General features: G+C 37.7%; 1 protein-coding gene across 3 annotated transcripts in view; it reads right to left on the reverse strand.

The window, feature by feature from the left end:
• Positions 1–23,468, reverse strand: part of Nlg4 (Neuroligin 4) — a 90,556-nt gene that overhangs the window by 41,203 nt on the left and 25,885 nt on the right. For all 3 annotated transcript variants that reach the window (XM_064679573.1, XM_064679575.1, XM_064679574.1), the window contains exons 6-9: positions 21,840–22,196; positions 6,676–7,103; positions 6,212–6,330; positions 511–816 (exon numbers count right to left, since the gene is read on the reverse strand). In XM_064679573.1, the coding sequence (XP_064535643.1) occupies positions 511–816; positions 6,212–6,330; positions 6,676–7,103; positions 21,840–22,196 (1,210 nt within the window). The remainder of the gene's footprint in view (positions 1–510; positions 817–6,211; positions 6,331–6,675; positions 7,104–21,839; positions 22,197–23,468) is intronic.

Genomic DNA, 23,468 nt, shown 5'->3' on the forward strand with positions numbered 1-23,468 from the left:
CTACAATCTGGTTTAGTAAAGACCAGAATTGTAGTCTTGATAATGGTCAATTACAAATATAATAGCCAATGGATTGTTTTTTTCCAAGAAATTAATGTCTCAATGGGTTGAATTTCTAACCCAGGCTTAAACAATCAGAAAGCTTTAAATAAACTAGGGTTTTATACTTCAGGGAAGATACAGCTGATGCTGTGATGATACAGAATTCTGCCATTTATAATAATAATTTGGAATAACAGGAGTCTGACCTGCAAGTGTGCGCCTAGGTGGGTGCGAGTGGGTAACTGGTTTTCACTTTGACTTGCTATAGCTACCCTTCATGATTCTCATTTTGTTGTTCGGAGTAAAAGCGTTTGACAAGCACATAACTCTATTTGGGGTTGTCTATTTGTCAGTAGCTGAGGAGATAACCTAGACGACTGTTGGTCTTTTATTTTCCACTTCCAATTACTAAAAGCTAAAGTAACACAGCAAATGGCATGGTTATTTGTATTTTATAGGGGTACTTACCACCCAATATGCCATTTAAATAGGTCGAGGCATTCAGGCCGCGTCCTTTCTTCATCATCAATTGCTCATCGATAAGCAGAAAGCGCGAGGACGAGGCAGAGGATGACGATTTTGTTGTGCCTGTTGAGAGCCCAAATGGATCTGGCTTCACCGGTCCCTCGTACAATTCCATATCGTCGTGATTGCGAAATAGATTGTGCCGTGCTATCACATCCTCCATACCAGCGCGATGTAGCTCGGGTATCAGACGCAGCCAAATGGAGAGTTGGTGAGCCCGAAAGTGATTCTTAATGCGCGGCTTCATGCCTTTCAGATGTTTGATACGTGTGTTGAAGTTTTGGAAACCAACAAAGAAAGGAAAACAAGAAAAAACGAAAACAACAGCGTTATATAAACAATGGTATTTCCATGCGAGGTGCGGTATTCATGCATGCAAAGTCCAACAACTGGCAACTATTTCAGTTCCTAACTGGTGCTGTTGTTATTGTTGGAGGCTCTTTCGTCACATTTGCATATCAGAAAGGTAAAATTCTTCCTTATTCGCATTCACCGGCCTGTCCAGCTGGTTGTCTTGTTTATTCAACTGACGGAGCTGTTTAATTTTTGATGCTTTTTGCTGGGTCACAGGGTGGAGGTTCATTTAGGGTTGCCTGTCGGCTTTTCGCTATTCGCGTTTGTCTTGGCTAAGTCAGTGATTTAGGCGTCAGCTTTAATTTTCGCATATAAAATTATTATTTATGCATATTAAGCCAATGAACCATTGAAAATGCTTTGTTGCTGTAGCCTGCAACTTCTTCTTTCTTCGGGGCTATAAAAAATTTTTAATCCCTGACCCCATTAAAAACGGGTAAAAAGGGTATAATGTATTTGTGCAAATGTATGTAACAGGCTGAAGGAAGCATCTCCGACCCCATAAAGTAGATATATTCTTGATCAGCATCAACAGCCGAGTCGATTTAGCCATGTCCGTCCGTCCGTCCGTCTGTCCGTATGTATGAACGCAAGGATCTCTGAACCTATAAGAGCTAGAGACTTGAAATTTTTGCTGTAGGTCCTCCTAGTCCCCGCGCAGTTTGTTTCCGATATTCGATAACTTGCCCCGTTTCCAAGTAATCGATAAAAATTGATATCGAAATCCGTTTTTTGGGCAATTTTGGTCAATAATAATAGCTAGAGTCACCAAACTTGACATGTAGCTTCTAGAATAGTATATATATATCAAGTATCTTTCATGTATAGCTATCGCCACCTCCTCTTTACCACCACAAAGCTATAAATCAAGTTAATAAACCAACTTGTATTGCCCACTAATTTAAGCCACAATTAATGCGATTGATAACACAATTGAGAATACATAAATATTCTATATTCTATTCTACAATAAGATGCACTGTCAAAAATTTCGTTAAGATCCGGTATGAAACACAAAAGTTATGTGCGCACGTTTTAGCATCAGCTAGCGCAAATTCCAAGAATTTCTGTATAAATGTACACACACACATGCGCGTCTGCTTTGATTGGTTTATTGCTGCTATTTCAATTGGTTTATTTCTCATTAAAACGCAATTATTGGTGTGCAACAAGTGGTGCGGTTAGTTGCGAGTTCGAATCCAGCCAAGGGAGCAATTTTTTTTTTATTTTTATTTTATTATTATTTCTTCTAAAGCAAACGAGCGCGTAGCGCAAGCTGCACTTGGTGTTGGAAGAAGAGGGTTCAGGGTATCCCCTAGTCGGGAGCTCCCGACTAGAACCTCTTACTTGATTATACCTCACAGCCTCAAAACATAGGAGTTAAAGGTAGAGTGTAAATAGATATAAAAGTATTGTGATTGTCAATTATACGATTGTCAAAGAAATGCGCAAGTATATTAATGATATTCTGTAACTTCATTATTTTATTAAAATCTTAAATCAATTTTTTATAACAGTATTGAAAGAGTTTTTTAAAATTGTAATTTTCTGCCCCTTGTTTAAACAATTTAAAATATACGATCTCAAGAAATCAGCTTGAATAAAGGACGATAATTTCACTCTTTAATTTTATCAACTGAATAAAGGAAAATTTAATCGAATGGATCTTTTTGTAACTTTGAATTTTAAAAATTCGATATTTCAATTTAAATATTCTTGTGAAAAACATAAAAAAAAATGCAATTCATGAGGCGCCCATACGACTCAGGGCAGGCAGGTAAATAAAAGCTGCACACACTTTTGTGCAGCATAATTTACGCAACAGAACTTTTAATTCATACATAAGTTATCCCTACGAAGAGGTGAGTATATGTGTGTGCGAATGCGCCATTGTGTCTGAGCTATTGTGCGGGTAGCTGTGCGCTGCGTATTCACATAATTCGATTGAATTCCATTTCGATTTTGATTTCAGTTCTTCAACAGATGAAATCCAAATTCACAATCATTGGTGGGCATTAGGAAATCATTTGCAACTACATCCTTTGTGCGATTCTGTATGTCAGTCGCAGAATATTGCACAGATTAAGGCAGATATCATTGAAAAACGCCCCTGAGGCGTGAAATGGGCTCCATCTGAGGATAAGGGTGAATTCGTCAGACGTCGCTCTTGCCGTCTTGCTTCATTTAAAATTAAACAAAATGCACAAGTCTCACTTCTGATATGTATCGTTTTTCCAAGCGTTAAGTGCGTACGCTCACACGTGAGCGTGTGAGTGTATCTCACAGCTAGCCTTGACGCACATGGCGCAACAATATCAATATCAATATGAAAAACGTATTCATGTAGTTTTTATGTAGGGCTTTAAAAATAAATTTAAGGCCGATCGGACGAAACTTAAAACTTCGCCCATTCATCTTTTGAAACGCATTCATCTACAAGAAGAGGGTTTTGCGGAAATTGTGAAGCACGTCTCAAATTAATTTTTGCAAAGATCATTGAACTGTTATTACAACCGTTTTCCGTCAATTTACCACAGTTTCGGATGGATTTTCCAAAATCGGTGAGACATTCATTATTCATTAAGTTCTTATGTAGGGCTTTAAAAATCGCAAATTCCACCGATGTATTCTTGGATTCTGCGTAAAGTGTGAAGCACGTCTCAAATGAATTATTATAAATATTCTTAGAAAGTAATTTGTGCCCGAAACATCACCCACCAAATCATTGACCCACATTTGCACCAAGGAGGGATGGATTTTCCGAAGAGTGCGAAATACCCCTCAAATGACTTTAAACAAAGATCTTTGAAGGCAGATCGGATGGTAAACAACACGGTTTCATACATACGTTTCTTGCGAATTTTCCCTACGTGCGGGTGGAATTACCCAATTCCGAATTTCAGTCAGTAAGTCTCTTAGGCAGGACATACATTTTTATATATAGAGATACCATTTCCCTAAAGAGCATTCATATTTCATTACAGTTCTGTTGGAATTGTATAAAATTAGAATTGTTGACTTGTTGCTAACACAAAAGGTGTAAACATTTGAACTTAATAACATTTGAGTATTTGGATATCATACAACGGCTCTAATAACGGCTCTCGACGTTATCTGACTCCGTCAAATAACCCCATAAAGTATATATATTGTCGATCAGCATCACAAGCCGAGTCCATCTAGTCATGTCCGTCTGTTTGTCCGGCCGTATGTATGAACCCAAGGATTTCTGAACCTTTGGAGCTAGAGACTTGAAATTTTGAACTTAGGTCCGCCTATAACCCGCGCAGTGCAAGATTTCGATGTTGGTAGAAGACGGTTTAGGGTATCCCCTAGTAGGGAACTCCTGAAGAGCCTCCTAACTAGAACCTCTTGCTTATTTATTGTTGGGGGTATTAAATATAATTCTTGCCTTGAAATGTGTAACGCACATATGTATACAACCCCATCTCTATCTATAAAACTGCTTGTGCTCTTTGACTTTTTGACTGACTTATTGGTATCAACGCACAGCCCATACCGTAAGAGTTAGGAAGCTAAAATTCACTGTATTTACTATATGTGATGAAGGTGCACGTTAAGACGGGGTTTCGGGGAATTCCATTCGCAAGTGTCGAAAAATCGCGAGAAACGTTTGTATGGAACTCTTTTGTTTACCATGCGATCGGCCTGAAACTCATTTTCAAGGAGCTTTGTTCCAGTTCATTTCAGTGATGTTTCACATTTTCGAAAAATACATTCCTCCTTGGTGGAAATGGTGTCAATGATTTGGTGGGTGACATTTTGCGCTCAAATTCATTTTCAAGGATCTATATGAAAAATCATTTTAGACGTGTTTCACATTTTTCGCAAAATCAAAGCTTCCTGGAGAGTGGTTTTTGGTGTGGTTTTAATTTTGTCCGATTTGCTTTAAACTAATTTTCAGCGATTTGGCGGAAAACGGTTGTGTGAAAGATTTTTGTTTACCGTACGATCGGTTTCAAAATCATTTTCAAAGATCTTTAAGAGAATTTATTTTATGCGTGACACGGGCAAGGCCGGGGTATACCCACTAGTCTCTATATATAAAACTGTTTGTCCTGACTGACGGACATATAGGTGATCAACGCGCAGCCCAAACCGTAAGAGCTGGGAAGATGAAATTTTCGCTGCAGTTACCTCAGGTGATGAAGGTGCACGTTAACACGGGGTTTCGAAAAATTCCAACCGCATGAATGGAAAAATTTGTATGACACTTTTTTGTTTACCATCCGATCTGCCTCAAACTCATTTTCAATGTTCTTTGTCAAAATTCATCTGATGGGTGTTTCGCTTTTTTGGAAAATCCATTCCGTCTTGGTGGAAATGGGGGTCAAAGATTTGGTGGGTGACGCTTCGCACTCAAATTCATTTCCAAGTATCTATATGAAAAATCATTTGGGACGTGTTTCACACTTTTCGCAGAAGCCAAACGTCTTTGGTAGAAATAAGTATTAAAGATTTTTGGTCGAAGTTTTAAGTTTTGTCCGAATTACTTCCAATTTATTTTCAAAGCTCTACATAAGAACTTAATGAATACGTGATCCACCGATTAGGGAAATTCCACCCACAACAATGGTTATTTAGCCATTCGATCGGCTTCAAAATCATTTCCAAAGATCTTTGTGAGCATTTATTTGATACGTTTCTAGGTGTCAAAGGTTTAATAAACGAAAGTTTGTTCTTCATGGGCGGAAATTGTTGAGCCCAACACTTGGTTCGTTATTTGATGCACTTAAAACATGTTCTTAGATAGAAGTGGATATCAAGATGGATAGATTTCAATTTTCCAAAACGTTCCACGGTAGTAAAGTTGTAGCAAAAAAATATATTCTTGATCATTTTTATTTGTCCGTCTTTCAGTTTACACACAAAATAGTCTTTGGAAAGGTCCGTCATTCTGTTGACAAAAAGAACATGTGTCTGTACCAAGGAAAATTAAGTTCTTGAATGAACAACTCTTTTGCTTATCAAGTAAACTTGGTAAAACTATAAATTTATTAGTTTGACTGTGCTCCTTATACATATATAAACTATTCATCATCAACATCGAAATACGGAGTCTTATAGCACTAACCATACAATGCATTGTATGGCCCTATAACAGCAAACTCAGTTATTTTTATACATTAAAGGTGTGCTCGAACTATTTGGAAAGCAATAATGTTGTTAAAATGTTGTAATCAAAAAAGTCCCTATTCTTAAAACGCAAATCTTTTTTCGTACCCAAGGAATAATGATCATATTTGCGAAAAATGAAATAGTTTCTCACCTATTTCCAAATACTTTTGATGCAATGGATCATAATTCTCCCATGTGATACTGCGAAAACGATTGCGTTCCTTTGAAACGGGCAGCACAGAGTCCTGGCGATGATGCTCGTTCGGGTTGCTAAGGGTGGGGAAAAAAGAGCAGGAAAGAATGTAGAAAAGTTTAGTGGAATGTGTTTAAGCAAATTCTGTAGGCTCGCCACAGTCTAATTGTTATTGCCACTGTTTTTGCTGCTTTTTTTTCAATCAAGCATAAGGTAAAATTGTGAAAAACTAGGCACGTTTGTTTCATAGCAAGTGTTGGAAAACTATTGCTGAAAGCGCTGCAGCTGAGACCAGTTTCTACACACAGACAATCACAACTAAGAAGTGCTTAAAATAGCGGAAGCAGCTTCTCTCAGATGACAAATTACGATAAGTGGCTTAGCATTAGATGGGAATGAGTAAATGAAACTACTTCACTTACCCGGTGCGCGCAAAATTCGTCCAGTATATCATCACGGCCTCTGAAAGCGCCGTCTCCGACTTGGTATAGTTTTGCGGGAAGTGGCTGAAGCCGTCGACAAGTGGCGCGCCAAATATGTACGGCAATTCCTCACCATGCACCGTGCCCATGCGCTGCGGATAGTCGCCATCTTTGGTCTGGTAGTCGAACACATAGAAATAACATCGACCCGATGGCTGTGTCGAAACTGGCAAAGTCGAGGCGGCCGCATTGGCTGCCCCACTGGGCATCGCTGAGCTCACTGGCGGCTGCGAATTGGCTGCCAAAATGTCCCCAGTGCGTACTATAGGCGCCACGAACTGAGCATCGGATAGCGCTGCCACGGCCGTATCACGTGTGTTAATCGGATGCTGTGAGGTGCGATCCCAGTCCGTATACTCGTTGACAATCTGTGCACGGAATTGTGATTTATAAATTTATTTTGCAGATAGGCATATTTAATTTATCCAAAAAAATACGAGTCATCGAACGATTAATTCACCATTTGCCTGTTGGCGACATTCCAGAACAATTATTCATTTATATTCATTATTGAAGTTTTTCGGTGATTTTCATTTTAAAACATATTATTATTCATTTTACCAACCAAGATTTTTCCAATTTCAATTACAGGGGTTTAATGTACGATGTTTTGAAACATTAATTTAAAAAATGATGATATTTAGGTTTCACAAAATCTTATCAGAACATGGAAACAAGTGCCTAGCAACAGGTTCTCCATACAGGAAGTGGATCAAAGTGCTCTTTAATATTATAACAAAAGTAATTATATTAATATTTAAACAATATGGTTTCGTCTTAACGACATTTCAGGGTATTAAACGATTTTATACAATCCTGTATGTGATAACACTTAGACCTCAAGCGACCAGATTTACAAATTCTGATTCACGCATTGCGGGGAGCTAAAAACATGGCACATATGAGTTTGCTTCCCCAACAAGTCAAATCCTGCCCGGATAACAAACGACTTTCTGCTGCTGTTCTTGTTTGTAACCAACTATTATTTTTGCCAGTATATCTGTATAGAATTTAGCAGCGACCATAAAATTCATCTGTGAAATCGATGTCATAAATAATCTAAAACCCAAAACAGTGCACTTTCGGTTAACCGAAAAATTAAAATTTTTGTACATGCACGCATTACATGATTACTCTTCTAAAAGCATTTTTATAAATAATAGAAATATTTGTTTTTTTTAAATATTTTAAACGAAAAATAATCGCTTAACCTTAAATATTTTTATGAGCATTTTTACTAAATCGTTTCTTGTCAGCAAATTAAGTGCGTTTACGTTACTTGATGCCATTGTAAAGATAATTTATTATTGTTACTAATATTATAATTATGAAAAGTTATCTTCACATATTACTGTCCATGATATGCTTGTGCAACATATGGATCGGCTGTATGGTGTAAGGCGGTCACGACTGTGGTTGGCAGAAAGAAAGTGCTGGCTTGCCAGTGAGTGATTTTGCTAGGTTGTTTGCCTGTGTGCCGCACTGTCTTCACGGAGGCAATGCTGTTAGGAGTAGCCCCTCTTGACTTGGAGATCAGGCGTCGAGCCTTGATGTACAGGATCAAGAGGCAGCTGCCATTGCTGCAGTATGATTGGCTAGCGGATAGGGATGTGGAGAGTTTAGGGCTTAGTGAGTGCAAGAGATTGGTGAAAGAGTGTGTTCTATCTGACTGGCAGGTCAGGTGGGACGCAAGTGTGAACGGGCGTGAATCTTGGATTCTTGTTGACTAGTCAAGGCTCCCTCAATGCATTTTTGCATTCGAGAAGCCTTTGCGACAGTCCAGAATGCCGTTGTGGCTCGGCTGCAGAGACATGGGAGCATGTTCTCTGTGAGTGCACAAGGTATGCAGATATTCGAGATCTGAGGGGGATGGGCATCGTTGAGGCTAGTGGCTAGTAGCTAGCGGTTTGATCTATGATCAATTTGCAAATTCCGTCGTTTGCGGAACAGGCAGGAATAAGCCTCGCTCCAAACAGTGAGAAAACCATGCCCATGAACATGGCATATACTGTTCCACCTGTCGGCTGCTGTTTAACATCAATCGCGTTCTATTCCTTGCAGCAGTGTTTTATCGTGTCTGGGGCCACCAACCCTTAACTGTTTGGAGTTTGAATTGGAAGTACCCTACTGGTACGACGCCTGACCAGAGGCCTGTGATCTGGTACCACAGATCGGAAGAGGTTTAGATGGGCCTCGTGCCAAACCAATGTAGAAGACACAACCAAACTGTCGTGTCTTTAATTGGTACCTGCGGAATTGATGTTCCAAGGGGGCGATGATTGACGCTTAAATTAATCCTATACTAGGAACCGTGAGATTAAGCCATCGAGGCAGGTGCTCACGTTAAGCCCACTGACTTTCATGTCCATGATATGCTTGCCCACAAACAAGTGTATAATTTCTGCAGATGCTTTTCTTGAGCTTTCGACAGAAGTACTATATACTCGTACTATATACTATAATCTCTATATATAAAACTGTTTGTCCTGACTGACTGACTGACTGACTGACTGATTGGTGATCAACGCACAGCCCAAACCGTAAGAGCTAGGAAGCTGAAATTTTCACTGTAGTTACCTTATGTGATGTAGGTGCACGTTAAGACGGGGTTTCGGGAAATTCCACCCGCAAGTGTGGAAAAATCGCGAAAAACGTTTGTATGTAACTTTTTTGTTTACCATCCGATCGGCCCCAAACTTATTTTCAAAGATCTTTGTTCAAATTCATTTGAGGGGTGTTTCGCACTTTTCGGAAAACCCATTCCTCCTTGGTGGAAATGGAGGTCAAAGATTTGGTGGGTGACGTTTCGCCCTCAAATTCATTTCCAGTGATCTATATGAAAAATCATTTGAGACGTGTTTCTCACTTTTCGCAGAATTCAAACTTCTTCGCGGGGAATGCGATTTAAAGATTTTTTGGGCGGCGTTTTAAGTTGTGTCCGATTGGCTTCAAACTTATTTTCAAAGCTCTACATAAGAACTTAATGAATACGTATTTCAGCGATTTTGGAAATTCCACCCGCAACAGTGGTAAATTGGCGGAAAACGGTTGTATGAAAGTTTTTTGTTTACCATCCGATCGGCCCCAAATTCATGTTTAAATATCTATGTTTAAATTCATATAAGGGGTGTTTCACACTTTTTGAAAAATCCATTCCTCCTTGGTGGAAATGGAGGTCAAAGATTTGGTGGGTGACGTTTCGCACTCAAATTCATTTCCTGAGATCTATTAGAAAAATCATTTGAGACGTGTTTCACACTTTTCGCAGAATTCAAACTTCTTCGTGGGGAATGCGATTTAAAGATTTTTTGTGCGAAGTTTTAAGTTGTGTCCGATTTGCTTCAAACTTATTTTCAAAGCTCCACATAAGAACTTAATGAATACGTATTTCGACGATTTGGAAAATTCCACCCGCAACAGTGGTAAATTGGCGGAAAACGGTTGTATGAAAGTTTTTTGTTTACCATCCGATCGGCCCCAAACTCATTTTCAAAGACCTATATTCAAATTCATTTGAGGGTTGTCTCATACTTTTTGAAAAATCCATCCCTCCTTGGTGCAAATGGGGGTCGAAGATTTATTCCCAAAGATCTATAAGAAAGATCATTAGAGACGTGTTTCACATTTCTCGCAAAATCTAAACTCCTTCTGTGGAAAATGCATTTCAAAGATTTTTTTGGTGAATTTTAAGAGTTTTCCGATTTGCATAAAAGTTGTTTGAATCCCGTCCGATCAGTTTTAAAATCATTTTCAAAGCTTTTTTGATTTTATAACATACGTGCCACGGGCAAGGCCGGGTTATACCCGCTAGTATACTATATATATAAATGGACACAATATGAATGCATAACACTATTGAATGCAGTATAAACTTCATCGCGGAATTTCAACGAGCTTGACATTTGCCGTAGGCTGTGTGCGAATATAATGATGTAAAATAAATACAAATGTATGCGCTATAATCGAGATATATGCGTTGGTAATTTACGGCTTATATATTTATATCTGTGTGTATGTGCTTTAAGTGTGCACACAGATATACACGTGTACTTGGTTTTAATATGGCAAATGGCGACAACGTCAACAGACGTTGATGATTTCTCTAAGGATGAGGGTGGGTACGACTCTTGTCGTTGGATGCGGCTGTTGCTACTGCTTCTTCTACTGTTGCTGCTGCTGCTACGGCCACTGTGATTTGGGTTAAGTGTAGCCTATACGTTTTTAAGTAGATGTGTATGGCATGCATTTATCTAAATATAGATACATACCTTTATACGAATACAAGTCTCAGTGTCCTTGCACACACACAACATACATTTACATATTTATAACAGGCTTACACATTTGCCAAATAAAGGGTGTTAATGTTTTTCCATTTTGCTCGCTTTCGCTTACCAAAAAAAAAAACAAATAAAATATATGCAACGCTCATAAAATAAGTACAAAAAAACAACACCAACATACAGAATGAAATGCTGGAAAACTGAAGCTCAAGTACATGAATGAAAAAAAAATCAGCCTTCGCTTGGGCTTATTTGTAGCTGCGGATGTTACGCATACGCATCGTGTTACAAATAGGTACTTACATTTGCAGCAACACTTTTGCAGAGCCGACCGCGCGAACATTTTAATAGTCTTTTCTATTCTATGTTATTTTCAAGGAAACGATACGTTTGGTTAGAACGCAAGAATGTAAGTGATATTAAAAAAAAGTTTTCGACTTGAACGAAAATATTTATATTTTGAATACTCGAAATAGAAGTCTTAAATTTAGTATTAGTACACACTTTTACAATACAATGCTTGTCAACTGCAGTCGTAAATTTTCTGCCAAACACAAAAAAAAATTTTATTTTCTTTAAAATTATACATTTTTCGTGTGAGTGATTAAAAGAACTGATTCAGCACACAGCTCCACTACAGACCGCGAAGAGTGAACAAACCTAATTCACGCGACTAGAGAGTTCTCAGTTGAGAGTGATTGACGTGTTTTACTTGTGCTCCAAGATTTTTATATATTTTTGCGCTTTAATCCTGCTTTTAATTCTAAATTTTGCATTTTTTTGTGCTTTTTTTAAAAAGCTTTAATTACTTGTGCAAAGTGCTATCTGTTGTGCAGCGTAAGTCTATTAATTATTGCATTTGTTGCACGCGGCGTCAGTTCCGTGTTGTTGTTATTGTCTGTTTTGATTCTTTTGTTTTGGTGCTTCCCTGTGCATACACTTGTTTGTGCGTGTGTTCGCTGCTGCATATTTCTGCTTGTGCGCGCTCTCTCAAACTTTGCTGTTGCCTTTCGCTCCAAGCAATTTGTTTGTGTACAAATATTTTTTCGAGAGTTTGCTTGCTCTATTTTTGTGCACTGTTTTTCGTTTCGCTCTGCGCTCTCACAACTTCTGCTTATCTTTAACCGCCGGTAGAAAATATGTCGGGCTCTAAGAAACCTTGCACGTTCAAGCAGGCTGATGATTCTGCACAGCCGCAATTTGTTAATTGCTGGCTATGTGAAAATATGATGCATGCTAAATGTGCAGGTCGCTGCAATTGCCAAGAAGGGCTGCGGCGGCTTGCGTTGGTCGTGCCCGAATTGCATCGACAAACAAATTGATTTCTCCAGAAAGTATAATATTGTGAGAAATCAATTCTTAAAACTTAATACAGTGGCTAAGCAGCTCTCGAGTTTTCAGTTTGTTGGCAATTACAAATTCGTCTCCACCCAATCGCCGGCTAGAGCCTCAATTTTTGCATTTGCCCTCTCCGTCTGTCCACACACCTACGCCGCTTCTGTCCGTGCCTAGCAACATGGATTTATCGCCTATGTTGTCATTATCGCCTTCTCCGAGCGATTGTTTAATTATTACCCCTGTTTTTTCCCCTGTAGTAGTCCCAGTAGTCCATGCAGTTGAACCTGCCCCAATCAGCGAAACTGCTTCAGCCCCGTCAACTTCTGGCCGCAAAGGTAGACCTGCGCGAAATCTAGCCTAGATTGTTAAAAGCAATCATGGTGCCTCTTTGGCCCCACCAACTACTATATTACCTTCAGCCCCATCAACTCCTACTCTGATTGTTGTTGCCTATCGTAGGCAAGTTTTTGTGTCTCGACTTTGGCAGCCTATATTGCTAGCAAATCTTCTGCCAGCGTGTCAATTACCAAATTTAATTTCTCCATTCCTTGTGAAATAGCGTCCTTCAAAATTAATGTTTCACAATTCGCAATCATTTGTGATCTTACATTTTGGCCTCCACACATGATTGTTCACGAGTTCAAATTAGCCTGTCACCCCTCCAGTCCCGTCAATACAGGGTACCGTTACTGCCCCAAAAAACTAACTTCGTCTTCCGACCAAGTTTCCATTCATTATCAGAATGTCAGAGGTCTCACTTCCAAATTTAAAAATCTTTTTATGGCTAGCAATTCCTTCGATTTGGATATAATCGCATTTTCAGAAACAGGGTTAAATTCAACAATATCTGATTTTAAAGATTTTTCAAACAATTTTATTTTACATAGAAATGATCGGCTGACTCGAGGTGGTGAGGTATTAACGGCCGTTAAAGCCACTCTCCAGTCAGAACTTTTCTGTTTCAGTACGCCTACTGACGCTGAGAATGTCTCAGTTAAGGTGTCTTTTCCTACACGGAATATCTATATTACATGCTCCTATGTTCCTCCTTCTTCTGATATTGAAACATATTACTTATATTAAAGAAGTTTCTTCACACGTGCGTGATAAAGACCCATTTATAGTGTTAGGTGATTTTAATTTACCGAACATCTCTTGGTCATTATCCACTGCCGAAAATTATCTTATACCCTCAGCACAGCATGACTTTATATATTGCATGCTTGACCGTGCCTTGTTTCAAATAAATTCAACTTCTAATCATTTGAATAGAACTCTCGATCTGGTATTTGTAAATGACTACCTTATTGCTAATGTGTCCAGGTCCCCTCCTTTATCCCTTCCTGAGGATGTATATCATCCTACTTTAGAGGTTGCAATTTTCAATTGCAATCCTCTCATTTTGCATTCATCAGCTACCTATAAGCCCTGCCGTTGCTTTCGAAAGGGAAACTATTCCTTGCTTAATCAATGTATTCGTGCAACCGATTGGTCTTTTTTATATGACTCTTTTGATATGAATATTGTTATTAATTTTTCTTATAATACCCTAAACTCCATCTTAGATGATTGTATTCCTAATTCATTTCCCTCAATTGCTTCTTCAAAGCCACTCTGGTTAACTGCCAGACTATCAAACCTACAAAATATTCAGTCTAAATATTTTAAATAGTTATGATTTAGAGAGAGTTATGACTGGAGAGTGGCTTTAAAGGCCGTTAATACCTCACCACCTCGAGTCAGCCGATCATTTCTATGTAAAATAAAATTGTTTGAAAAATCTTTAAAATCAGATATTGTTGAATTTAACCCTGTTTCTGAAAATGCGATTATATCCAAATCGAAGGAATTGCTAGCCATAAAAAGATTTTTAAATTTGGAAGTGAGACCTCTGACATTCTGATAATGAATGGAAACTTGGTCGGAAGACGAAGTTAGTTTTTTGGGGCAGTAACGGTACCCTGTATTGACGGGACTGGAGGGGTGACAGGCTAATTTGAACTCGTGAACAATCATGTGTGGAGGCCAAAATGTAAGATCACAAATGATTGCGAATTGTGAAACATTAATTTTGAAGGACGCTATTTCACAAGGAATGGAGAAATTAAATTTGGTAATTGACACGCTGGCAGAAGATTTGCTAGCAATATAGGCTGCCAAAGTCGAGACACAAAAACTTGCCTACGATAGGCAACAACAATCAGAGTAGGAGTTGATGGGGCTGAAGGTAATATAGTAGTTGGTGGGGCCAAAGAGGCACCATGATTGCTTTTAACAATCTAGGCTAGATTTCGCGCAGGTCTACCTTTGCGGCCAGAAGTTGACGGGGCTGAAGCAGTTTCGCTGATTGGGGCAGGTTCAACTGCATGGACTACTGGGACTACTACAGGGGAAACAACAGGGGTAATAATTAAACAATCGCTCGGAGAAGGCGATAATGACAACATAGGCGATAAATCCATGTTGCTAGGCACGGACAGAAGCGGCGTAGGTGTGTGGACAGACGGAGAGGGCAAATGCAAAAATTGAGGCTCTAGCCGGCGATTGGGTGGAGACGAATTTGTAATTGCCAAGAAACTGAAAACTCGAGAGCTGCTTAGCCACTGTATTAAGTTTTAAGAATTGATTTCTCACAATATTATACTTTCTGGAGAAATCAATTTGTTTGTCGATGCAATTCGGGCACGACCAACGCAAGCCGCCGCAGCCCTTCTTGGCAATTGCAGCGATCTTGTCGCAATCACGCCCAGTGGGACCTGCACATTTAGCATGCATCATATTTTCACATAGCCAGCAATTAACAAATTGCGGCTGTGCAGAATCATCAGCCTGCTTGAACGTGCAAGGTTTCTTAGAGCCCGACATATTTTCTACCGGCGTTAAAAGATAAGCAGAAGTTGTGAGAGCGCAGAGCGAAACGAAAAACAGTGCACAAAAATAGAGCAAGCAAACTCTCGAAAAAATATTTGTACACAAACAAATTGCTTGGAGCGAAAGGCAACAGCAAAGTTTGAGAGAGCGCGCACAAGCAGAAATATGCAGCAGCGAACACACGCACAAACAAGTGTATGCACAGGGGAGCACCAAAACAAAAGAATCAAAACAGACAATAACAACAACACGGAATTGACGCCGCGTGCAACAAATGCAATAATTAATAGACTTACGCTGCACAACAGATAGCACTTTGCACAAGTAATTAAAGCTTTTTAAAAAAAGCACAAAAAAATGCAAAATTTAGAATTAAAAGCAGGATTAAAGCGCAAAAATATATAAAAATCTTGGAGCACAAGTAAAACACGTCAATCACTCTCAACTGAGAACTCTACTTAACTATCCCACTACCATAACCCTATTAATAATTATGAAATGAAACAATACTACAGTAAGCTCCTAATAATAATAAAAAAAACACTCACCTCACCTCTCTATATATGAAACTGTTTGTCCTGACTGACTGACTGACTGATTGGTGATCAACGCACACCGCAAACCGTAAGAGCTAGGAAGCTGAAATTTTCACTGTAGTTACCTTATGTGATGTAGGTGCACGTTAAGACGGGGTTTCGGGAAATTCCACCCGCAAGTGTGGAAAAATCGCGAAAAACATTTGTATGTAACTTTTTTGTTTACCATCCGATCGGCCTCAAATTTATTTTCAAAGGTCTTTGTTCAAATTCATTTGAGGGGTGTTTCGCACTTTTTGGAAAATGTATCCCTCCTTGGTGGAAATGGGGGTCAAAAATTTCGTGGGTGACGTTTCGCCCTCAAATTTATTTCTAAGTATTTATATGAAAATTCATTTGAGACGTATTTTTCACTTTTCGCAGAATCAAACTTCTTCGCGGGGAATGCGATTCAAAGATTTTTTGGGCGGCGTTTTAAGTTGTGTCCGATTGGCTTCAAACTTATTTTCAAAGCTCTACATAAGAACTTAATGAATACGTATTTCAGCGATTTGGGAAATTCCACCCGCAAGAGTGGTAAATTGGCGGAAAACGGTTGTATGAAAGTTTTTTGTTAACGATTCGATCGGCCTCAAACTTATTTTCAAAGATCTTTGTTCAAATTTATTTGAGGAGTGTTTCACACTTTTCGATAAATCCGTTCCTCCTTGGTGGAAATGGAGGTGAAAGATTTGGTGGGTGACGTTTCGCGCTCAAATTCGTTTCCAAAGATCTATAAGAAAATTCATTTGAGACGTGTTTCACACTTTTCGCAGAATCCAAACTTTTTCGGCTGGAATGCGACTCAAAGATTTTTTGGGCGGCGTTTTAAGTTGTGTCCGATTTGCTTCAAACTTATTTTCAAAGCTCCACATAAGAACTTAATAAATACGTATTTCAGCGATTTGGGAAATTCCACCCGCAACAGTAGTAAATTGGCGGAAAACGGTTGTATGAAAGTTTTTTGTTTACCATCCGATCGGCCCCAAACTCATTTTCAAAGATCTATGTTCAAATTTATTTGAGGGGTGTTTCACACTTTTTGAAAAATCCATCCCTCCTTGGTGCAAGTGGTGGTCGAAGATTTGGTGGATGACGTTTTATGTTCAAATTTATTTCCAAAGATCTATAAGAAAAATCATTTGAGACGTGTTTCACATTTTTCGCATTTCAAAGTTTTTTTTGGTGAATTTTAAGTTTGTTTGGTTCCCGTCCGATCAGTTTCAAAATCATTTTCAAAGCTTTTTGAAAACATTGATTTTATAACATACGTGCCACGGGCAAGGCCGGGTTATACCCGCTAGTATTATATATATTCAAGAAATACACACATCTAAAAACCACAACCTACCAGATCCATTAAGTACGTACTACCAACTAGCCCTGCTTTGGCGGAGCAGGTATACTAATACACAAGTCAGAACTATATGTCAACCCAGACCTTTAAGCCATCGCAATAGAAATAGAATCAAAACAAAAATAGCAATATTCTCGGCTTATATTCCTCAAAGCAAACATTTTAATCACGCAGTACATCATATTATCGACAAGTCACCCACACATTAATCAACCCACAGCACAAAAGCATTCTGCTCCACCCCAATTTTTATGACCTTTGTGGTAGTGATCATTTTCCTATTCTAATTTCCTTATTCCCAAATCCAAAAATCGAAAATTGCTGTAGACCATATTTTAAAACCAAAGAAGCGGTTTGGAAAACTTTCAATCATATGAGTTGCATAGTACACAAAAATATCCCAATTAGTTCATACATTAATAAAGAAGCAGCCAACATATCTAAAATTATTTTACATAGTGCACACAACACTATTCCACCGCACAAATTTTATCGGAAAGCCCCTTGAAGGAACACAAAACTTAATAAATTACGAAAATAAGACGTGGAGAAAATTAAATCGTAACCTTACTACAGAAAACATAATTAAATACAGGCGAGTCAATGCTCTATTCAAAAAAGAACTAAAACTCAGAAAAATAGATGCCGCTAACACATTCATATCGACGGCTAAAATGTGGTCAAACATTCGGCATTTCTGTGGGCTAAATCCAACCAAAAACATACACTGCATAACAAATCCACAAAATAACAAAGTCGAAACTTCAAGCAAAATCATAGCAGATACTTTTGGTCAGACCTCTCCAGGGATTCCAACTTTACTTCCTAATTCGTTGAATTTCAAGCCGGCATACATAGTTTAAAAGGGTCAACACCAGGACTCAACCGAATATCTTATCCAATGATTAAGAATAGCCCGCATACAGTCCAAACTAGAATTGTAAGTCATTTTAACAACATATTAAATAACTGCATTCCACAATCCTACAAAACCATACAGACCTATATCAGTCAATTGCTGCATAGCTAAAACACTAGATAAAATAATAGCTAAGAGGAGGTTCGTAACTCAAAATAAACTTCTGCACCAAAAATCGGTAACAACACATATCAAGCATCTCCCTTGATTTGTCAAAGGCTTTTGATAGAGTCGATAGTAAATCAACTCAATGAATGGAAAGCAGAAAAATTATACAATATATTAAAATCTTTATGTCAAATAGCAAAATTGTTGTAAGAATTGCATTGCAATCTAATATCCTTCCGTTGAGTAATGGCATACCACAGGGATCACCATTATCCGTTATAATATTTCTTATTGCATACAACAAGCTAAGAGAAATTAAATTCAGTGCCTATACTGATGTTTTTTTTTTCATAATTAATTTCAACAAGAATAAAAATATCAACTATAACCTTGATACACTGTCCGAAAACATGGAAAGTTGGTGTTCCTATTCGAGGGCTGCCATTTCAATCAACAAATGCAAACGTCTACAAATACATATGTAGAAAACATAACTGTACAAGCAATATATTTTGAAATAACATACAAATACCCATTGTCGCTTCAGTAAAGCCGGCCTTGCCCGTGGCACGTATGTTATCAAATCAATGTTTTCAAAAACTTTAAAAATCATTTTGAAATTGATCGGACGGGAATCAAACAACTTTTATGCAAATCGGACAAAACTTAAAATTCACCAAAAAAACCTTTGAAGTGCATTTTCAACCGAAGGAGTTTAGATTTTGCGAACAATATGAAACACGTCTCAAATGCTTTTTCATCTAGATCTTTGGCAATAAATTTGAACACAAAACGTCATCCACCAATTCTTCGACCCCCACTTGCACCAAGGAGGGATGGATTCTTTAAAAAGTGTGAAACACCCCTCAAATAAATTTGAACATAGATCTTTGAAAATGAGTTTGGGGCCGATCGGATGGTAAACAAAAAACTTTCATACAACCGTTTTCCGCCAATTTACTACTGTTGCGGGTGGAATTTCCCAAATCGCTGAAATACGTATTTATTAAGTTCTTATGTGGAGCTTTGAAAATAAGTTTGAAGCAAATCGGACACAACTTAAAACGCCGCCCAAAAAATCTTTGAGTCGCATTCCAGCCGAAAAAGTTTGGATTCTGCGAAAAGTGTGAAACACGTCTCAAATGAATTTTCTTATAGATCTTTGGAAACGAATTTGAGCGCGAAACGTCACCCACCAAATCTTTCACCTCCATTTCCACCAAGGAGGAACGGATTTATCGAAAAGTGTGAAACACTCCTCAAATAAATTTGAACAAAGATCTTTGAAAATAAGTTTGAGGCCGATCGGATCGTTAACAAAAAACTTTTATACAACCGTTTTCCGCCAATTTACCACTGTCGCCAAACCACTAAACCACTGTTTACCCAAATCGCTGAAATACGTATTTATTAAGTTCTTATGTAGAGTTTTGAAAATAAGTTTGAAGCAAATCGGACACAACTTAAAACTTCGCCCAAAAAATCTTTGAATCGCATTCCCCCCGAAGATGTTTGAATTCTGCGAAAAGTGAAAAACACGTCTCAAATGAATTTTCATATAGATACTTGGAAATAAATTTGAGGGCGAAACGTCACCCACCAAATTGTTGACCCCCATTTCCACCAAGGAGGGATGCATTTTCCAAAAAGTGCGAAACACCCCTCAAATGAATTTGAACAAAGACCTTTGAAAATAAATTTGAGGCAGATCGGATGGTAAACAAAAAAGTTACATACAAACGTTTTTCGCGATTTTTCCACACTTGCGGGTGGAATTTCCCGAAACCCCGTCTTAACGTGCACCTACATCACATAAGGTAACTACAGTGAAAATTTCAGCTTCCTAGCTCTTACGGTTTGGGCTGTGCGTTGATCACCAATCAGTCAGTCAGTCAGTCAGTCAGTCAGGACAAACAGTTTTATATATAGAGATTTATATATGGCTTCGCACCCAAATCAATTTTAAATAAACTAAAAACACCTTTTAACGCAGCAATTCGAATGTCACTCGGAACCTTTCGCTCAACACCAATACACAACATCCTTCTAGAAGCAAATATCCCATCAATAGAATTCCCACGAAACTTTTTATCATCAAAACTTGTCAAAAATCTTCTAAACTCCTCAGACACTCCATTAGCTTATATCATAAAACACCGTCATATATCTACAAAAAAACAAAAACGATCTCATCAATCGAAAGGTCAATAAATACATGAATAGTAAGCAACAAAGTTCCATATATTGAACCCGCAATAGACGCAATAGACACCTTTCACACATCTTCAGACAATACTTCTTCAGAATTAAAAGCCCACACAAGACACACACATTTATCTACACCGACGGCTCCCAACAAAACAACATTACTAAGTAGCTATGCTATTACAACAGAAAAACACACACTTAAATATGGAAATCTACCATACTACTCAACAGTATTAACAGCTGAAATAGTTGCAATATTGGAAGCCGTCAAATTAGAAAAGAAATATACAAAATAATAACATTAACGATATACACAGATATTTAAAAAACCAACTTAATATAGAAACGAAAAACAAATTTCATGGTGTAACATATGGTACATACACTTAAATCCCAATACATTGCACATACATGATTACATGAACAAAACATCTCAGAATAACATAAGCCGACTTGACCAAATTAAAATAATTCGTCTACGATTAGGCCACACTAACCTAACCCATGAACACTATTCAAAGCACGTCATTCCACCCACATGCTCACCATACCATAACAATAGAAAATTTAAAATAATACACATACTTGAATCCTGTCCTACCCTAAACACCACTACAACTGAATTTTTCAGGCCTGAAAATCCGATATATATACTTATTAACCCTAACGACGAAAATTTATGTAAAATTATAAAATTGTTAAAAAAAATTCCAGTTGCACAACGATATTTAAGTAAGCTAAGGTAAGCAACCAAACTAAAAATGTAAATAGAACAATAAATAAGATTTAGACTTATATAAATTTAAACCAACAAACCTATACCCAAACAATAGAATGTCCAATAGTAATTAAGTGTTAATACTAGCTACATTTAAGTTCTTACTTTTGTCAAGCTGAAGCCATTGCTGATATCCACTTATCATCTAGTTTTAACTAAGTATATGATTAGTTTACAAAAATAAATAATCAAATTAGGATTACTATGTACTTTGTGAATAACTGAACATATAACATTTTATTTTATTTATTTTGTTGTGATATTGGATAAGTTTATATCCAACATTAATCGCTTTAACGGTTCAGTCAGTGAAACAGTTTTATATATTGGCCTTTCAATTTGTTTATATAATTTGTGCCAATTATTTATGTAAATATCATCCAACTTACAATAAACAAACACAATTTATATTTGCTAGAAAAAGTCTTTGTTTGAAAACGACACTCCGTCAAAAGGGAAAGGGGAAAAAATTCAAATTAACAAGAAGAATCTCGAAAACCCTCAACAGGTATAGACAACAAAGTAAAGTAGAATTATTGCATGTAGAGTACCCAGACCCATATCCAGACCCAGAGACCCCGACAGGGAGACCCGGTTCCAGTCTGGCACGTTTGGCATGGCAAATGGTGAAGTTAATCGGGGATATTTATAGGTAGAGCGTACTTACCGTATAGAATATCTCGTTAAGGTGGTAGTTGTAAGCGTTGCGCACATAAGTGCGTATAATTTTATCGCGCCTCTCGCCCTCAAAGCCATTTTGTATGTCATGAGCGCTGAAGCGCCAAATCGATTCGCCCGTGACAACGCCAAAGAGAACGTCATAATGGCCGCCAATGTTGGCCGTGGCAGCGGCTCCACCAAAATAGCCAGTGCCACCGCTAAAAGCAGATCCAGCACCAGATCCACCGCCGTTGCCACCGGCTGCCTGGGCACCACCATCGGCCGATGAGCGCTTCGAGTTGCGCGTCATTAAATCATCGATATCGAGATTAGAATGTCCGGGTCGTATGACAACGCCATCAACCTAAATTGAAGTCGAGAGCCAGAGAGAAAGCAAACAAAGAAAAGTGAAAAGTTAAAAGAATTCATTTTTTTCTGTACTCGAAATACTCGACAAAAAGCAGTTGAAGTAAGTAAAAAAAGTCTGTTTGGGCATTGAGATGAGCCAAAAAGGTGGACAAACGAAAATTGGCGTGAAAAAATGATAATGCTAAAACACATAAAAACACAAAGGGATGATACTAAATAAGAAACAAGCACATTACTCGAGCAATTCATGCAGAAGGACTCGAAATGCAAGACGGCGGCCAAAATGTGAATTCTTATCCGGCATAAGCTGAATTAAAAATCATTTCAACATATTTTGTTGCTACTTATTAGAGTCCACCTTTCTGCACAGTTCAATGTCATAAGCAATACAGGTTCGAACTCAAGAAAATTAAAACTGTATTTAACGGGCATTCGGGTTCAGATTCCAGGCACGGTGCAGTATGGCTGTTGACGAAGAAAATGAAGGTACATTATAATAATAATAATAATAATAATAATAATAATAATAATAATAATAATAATAATAATAATAATAATAATAATAATAATAATAATAATAATAATAATAATAATAATAATAATAATAATAATAATAATAATAATAATAATAATAATAGTAATAATAATAATAATATATAATAGATGGAATTTTGGAGTTTTTTGAGTATATACATATATTTATGTAAAGTTTAAGTAGAATTAAAGTTTTATATATTGAACAAGAGGCTCTAGTCGGTGGATCCCGACTAGGGAATACACTGAACCAAAGACAATATAAACACTAAGATGAGTAACGCCCATACATTTGCATGCGACGAAAAATTTCATGCCTGGCGTTTCATTTGGCGTTTGAGTTTTCGCACGACATGCCTGCCGACTTGAAATGATACATTACCCCAGATACTTACTATACATTTTGCAGGAAAATTTAAGAATAAAATAATTTTTTTACAAGTCGCAACTTGTGCAATAACTATGTTATGAAAATATCACACTTAGATTTATTTACTTTTGTTTTTGGACAGTGTATGCTCGAGATAAGTTCTTGTTCAGCCAATGGCTTGCAAGCACCTATGTTTGTATGTGTGAATTATGCATGCATAACTATATCAAAATATGTATATGCATACGTGTTGTTATTCACTGCCTTAGCTTTGGCTGGTGAAGAAATAAATTTTGTTTTCTAGCGCTGATCATGCACAACCTATTCCAAATTTGTATTCACATATGAATGCATGTTGTGTAC

Source organism: Drosophila montana, unplaced genomic scaffold (assembly GCF_035044405.1).
Source record: "Drosophila montana isolate Dmon_TW-CO22-7 unplaced genomic scaffold, ASM3504440v1 contig_203_1, whole genome shotgun sequence".
Lineage (NCBI taxonomy): Eukaryota > Metazoa > Arthropoda > Insecta > Diptera > Drosophilidae > Drosophila > Drosophila montana.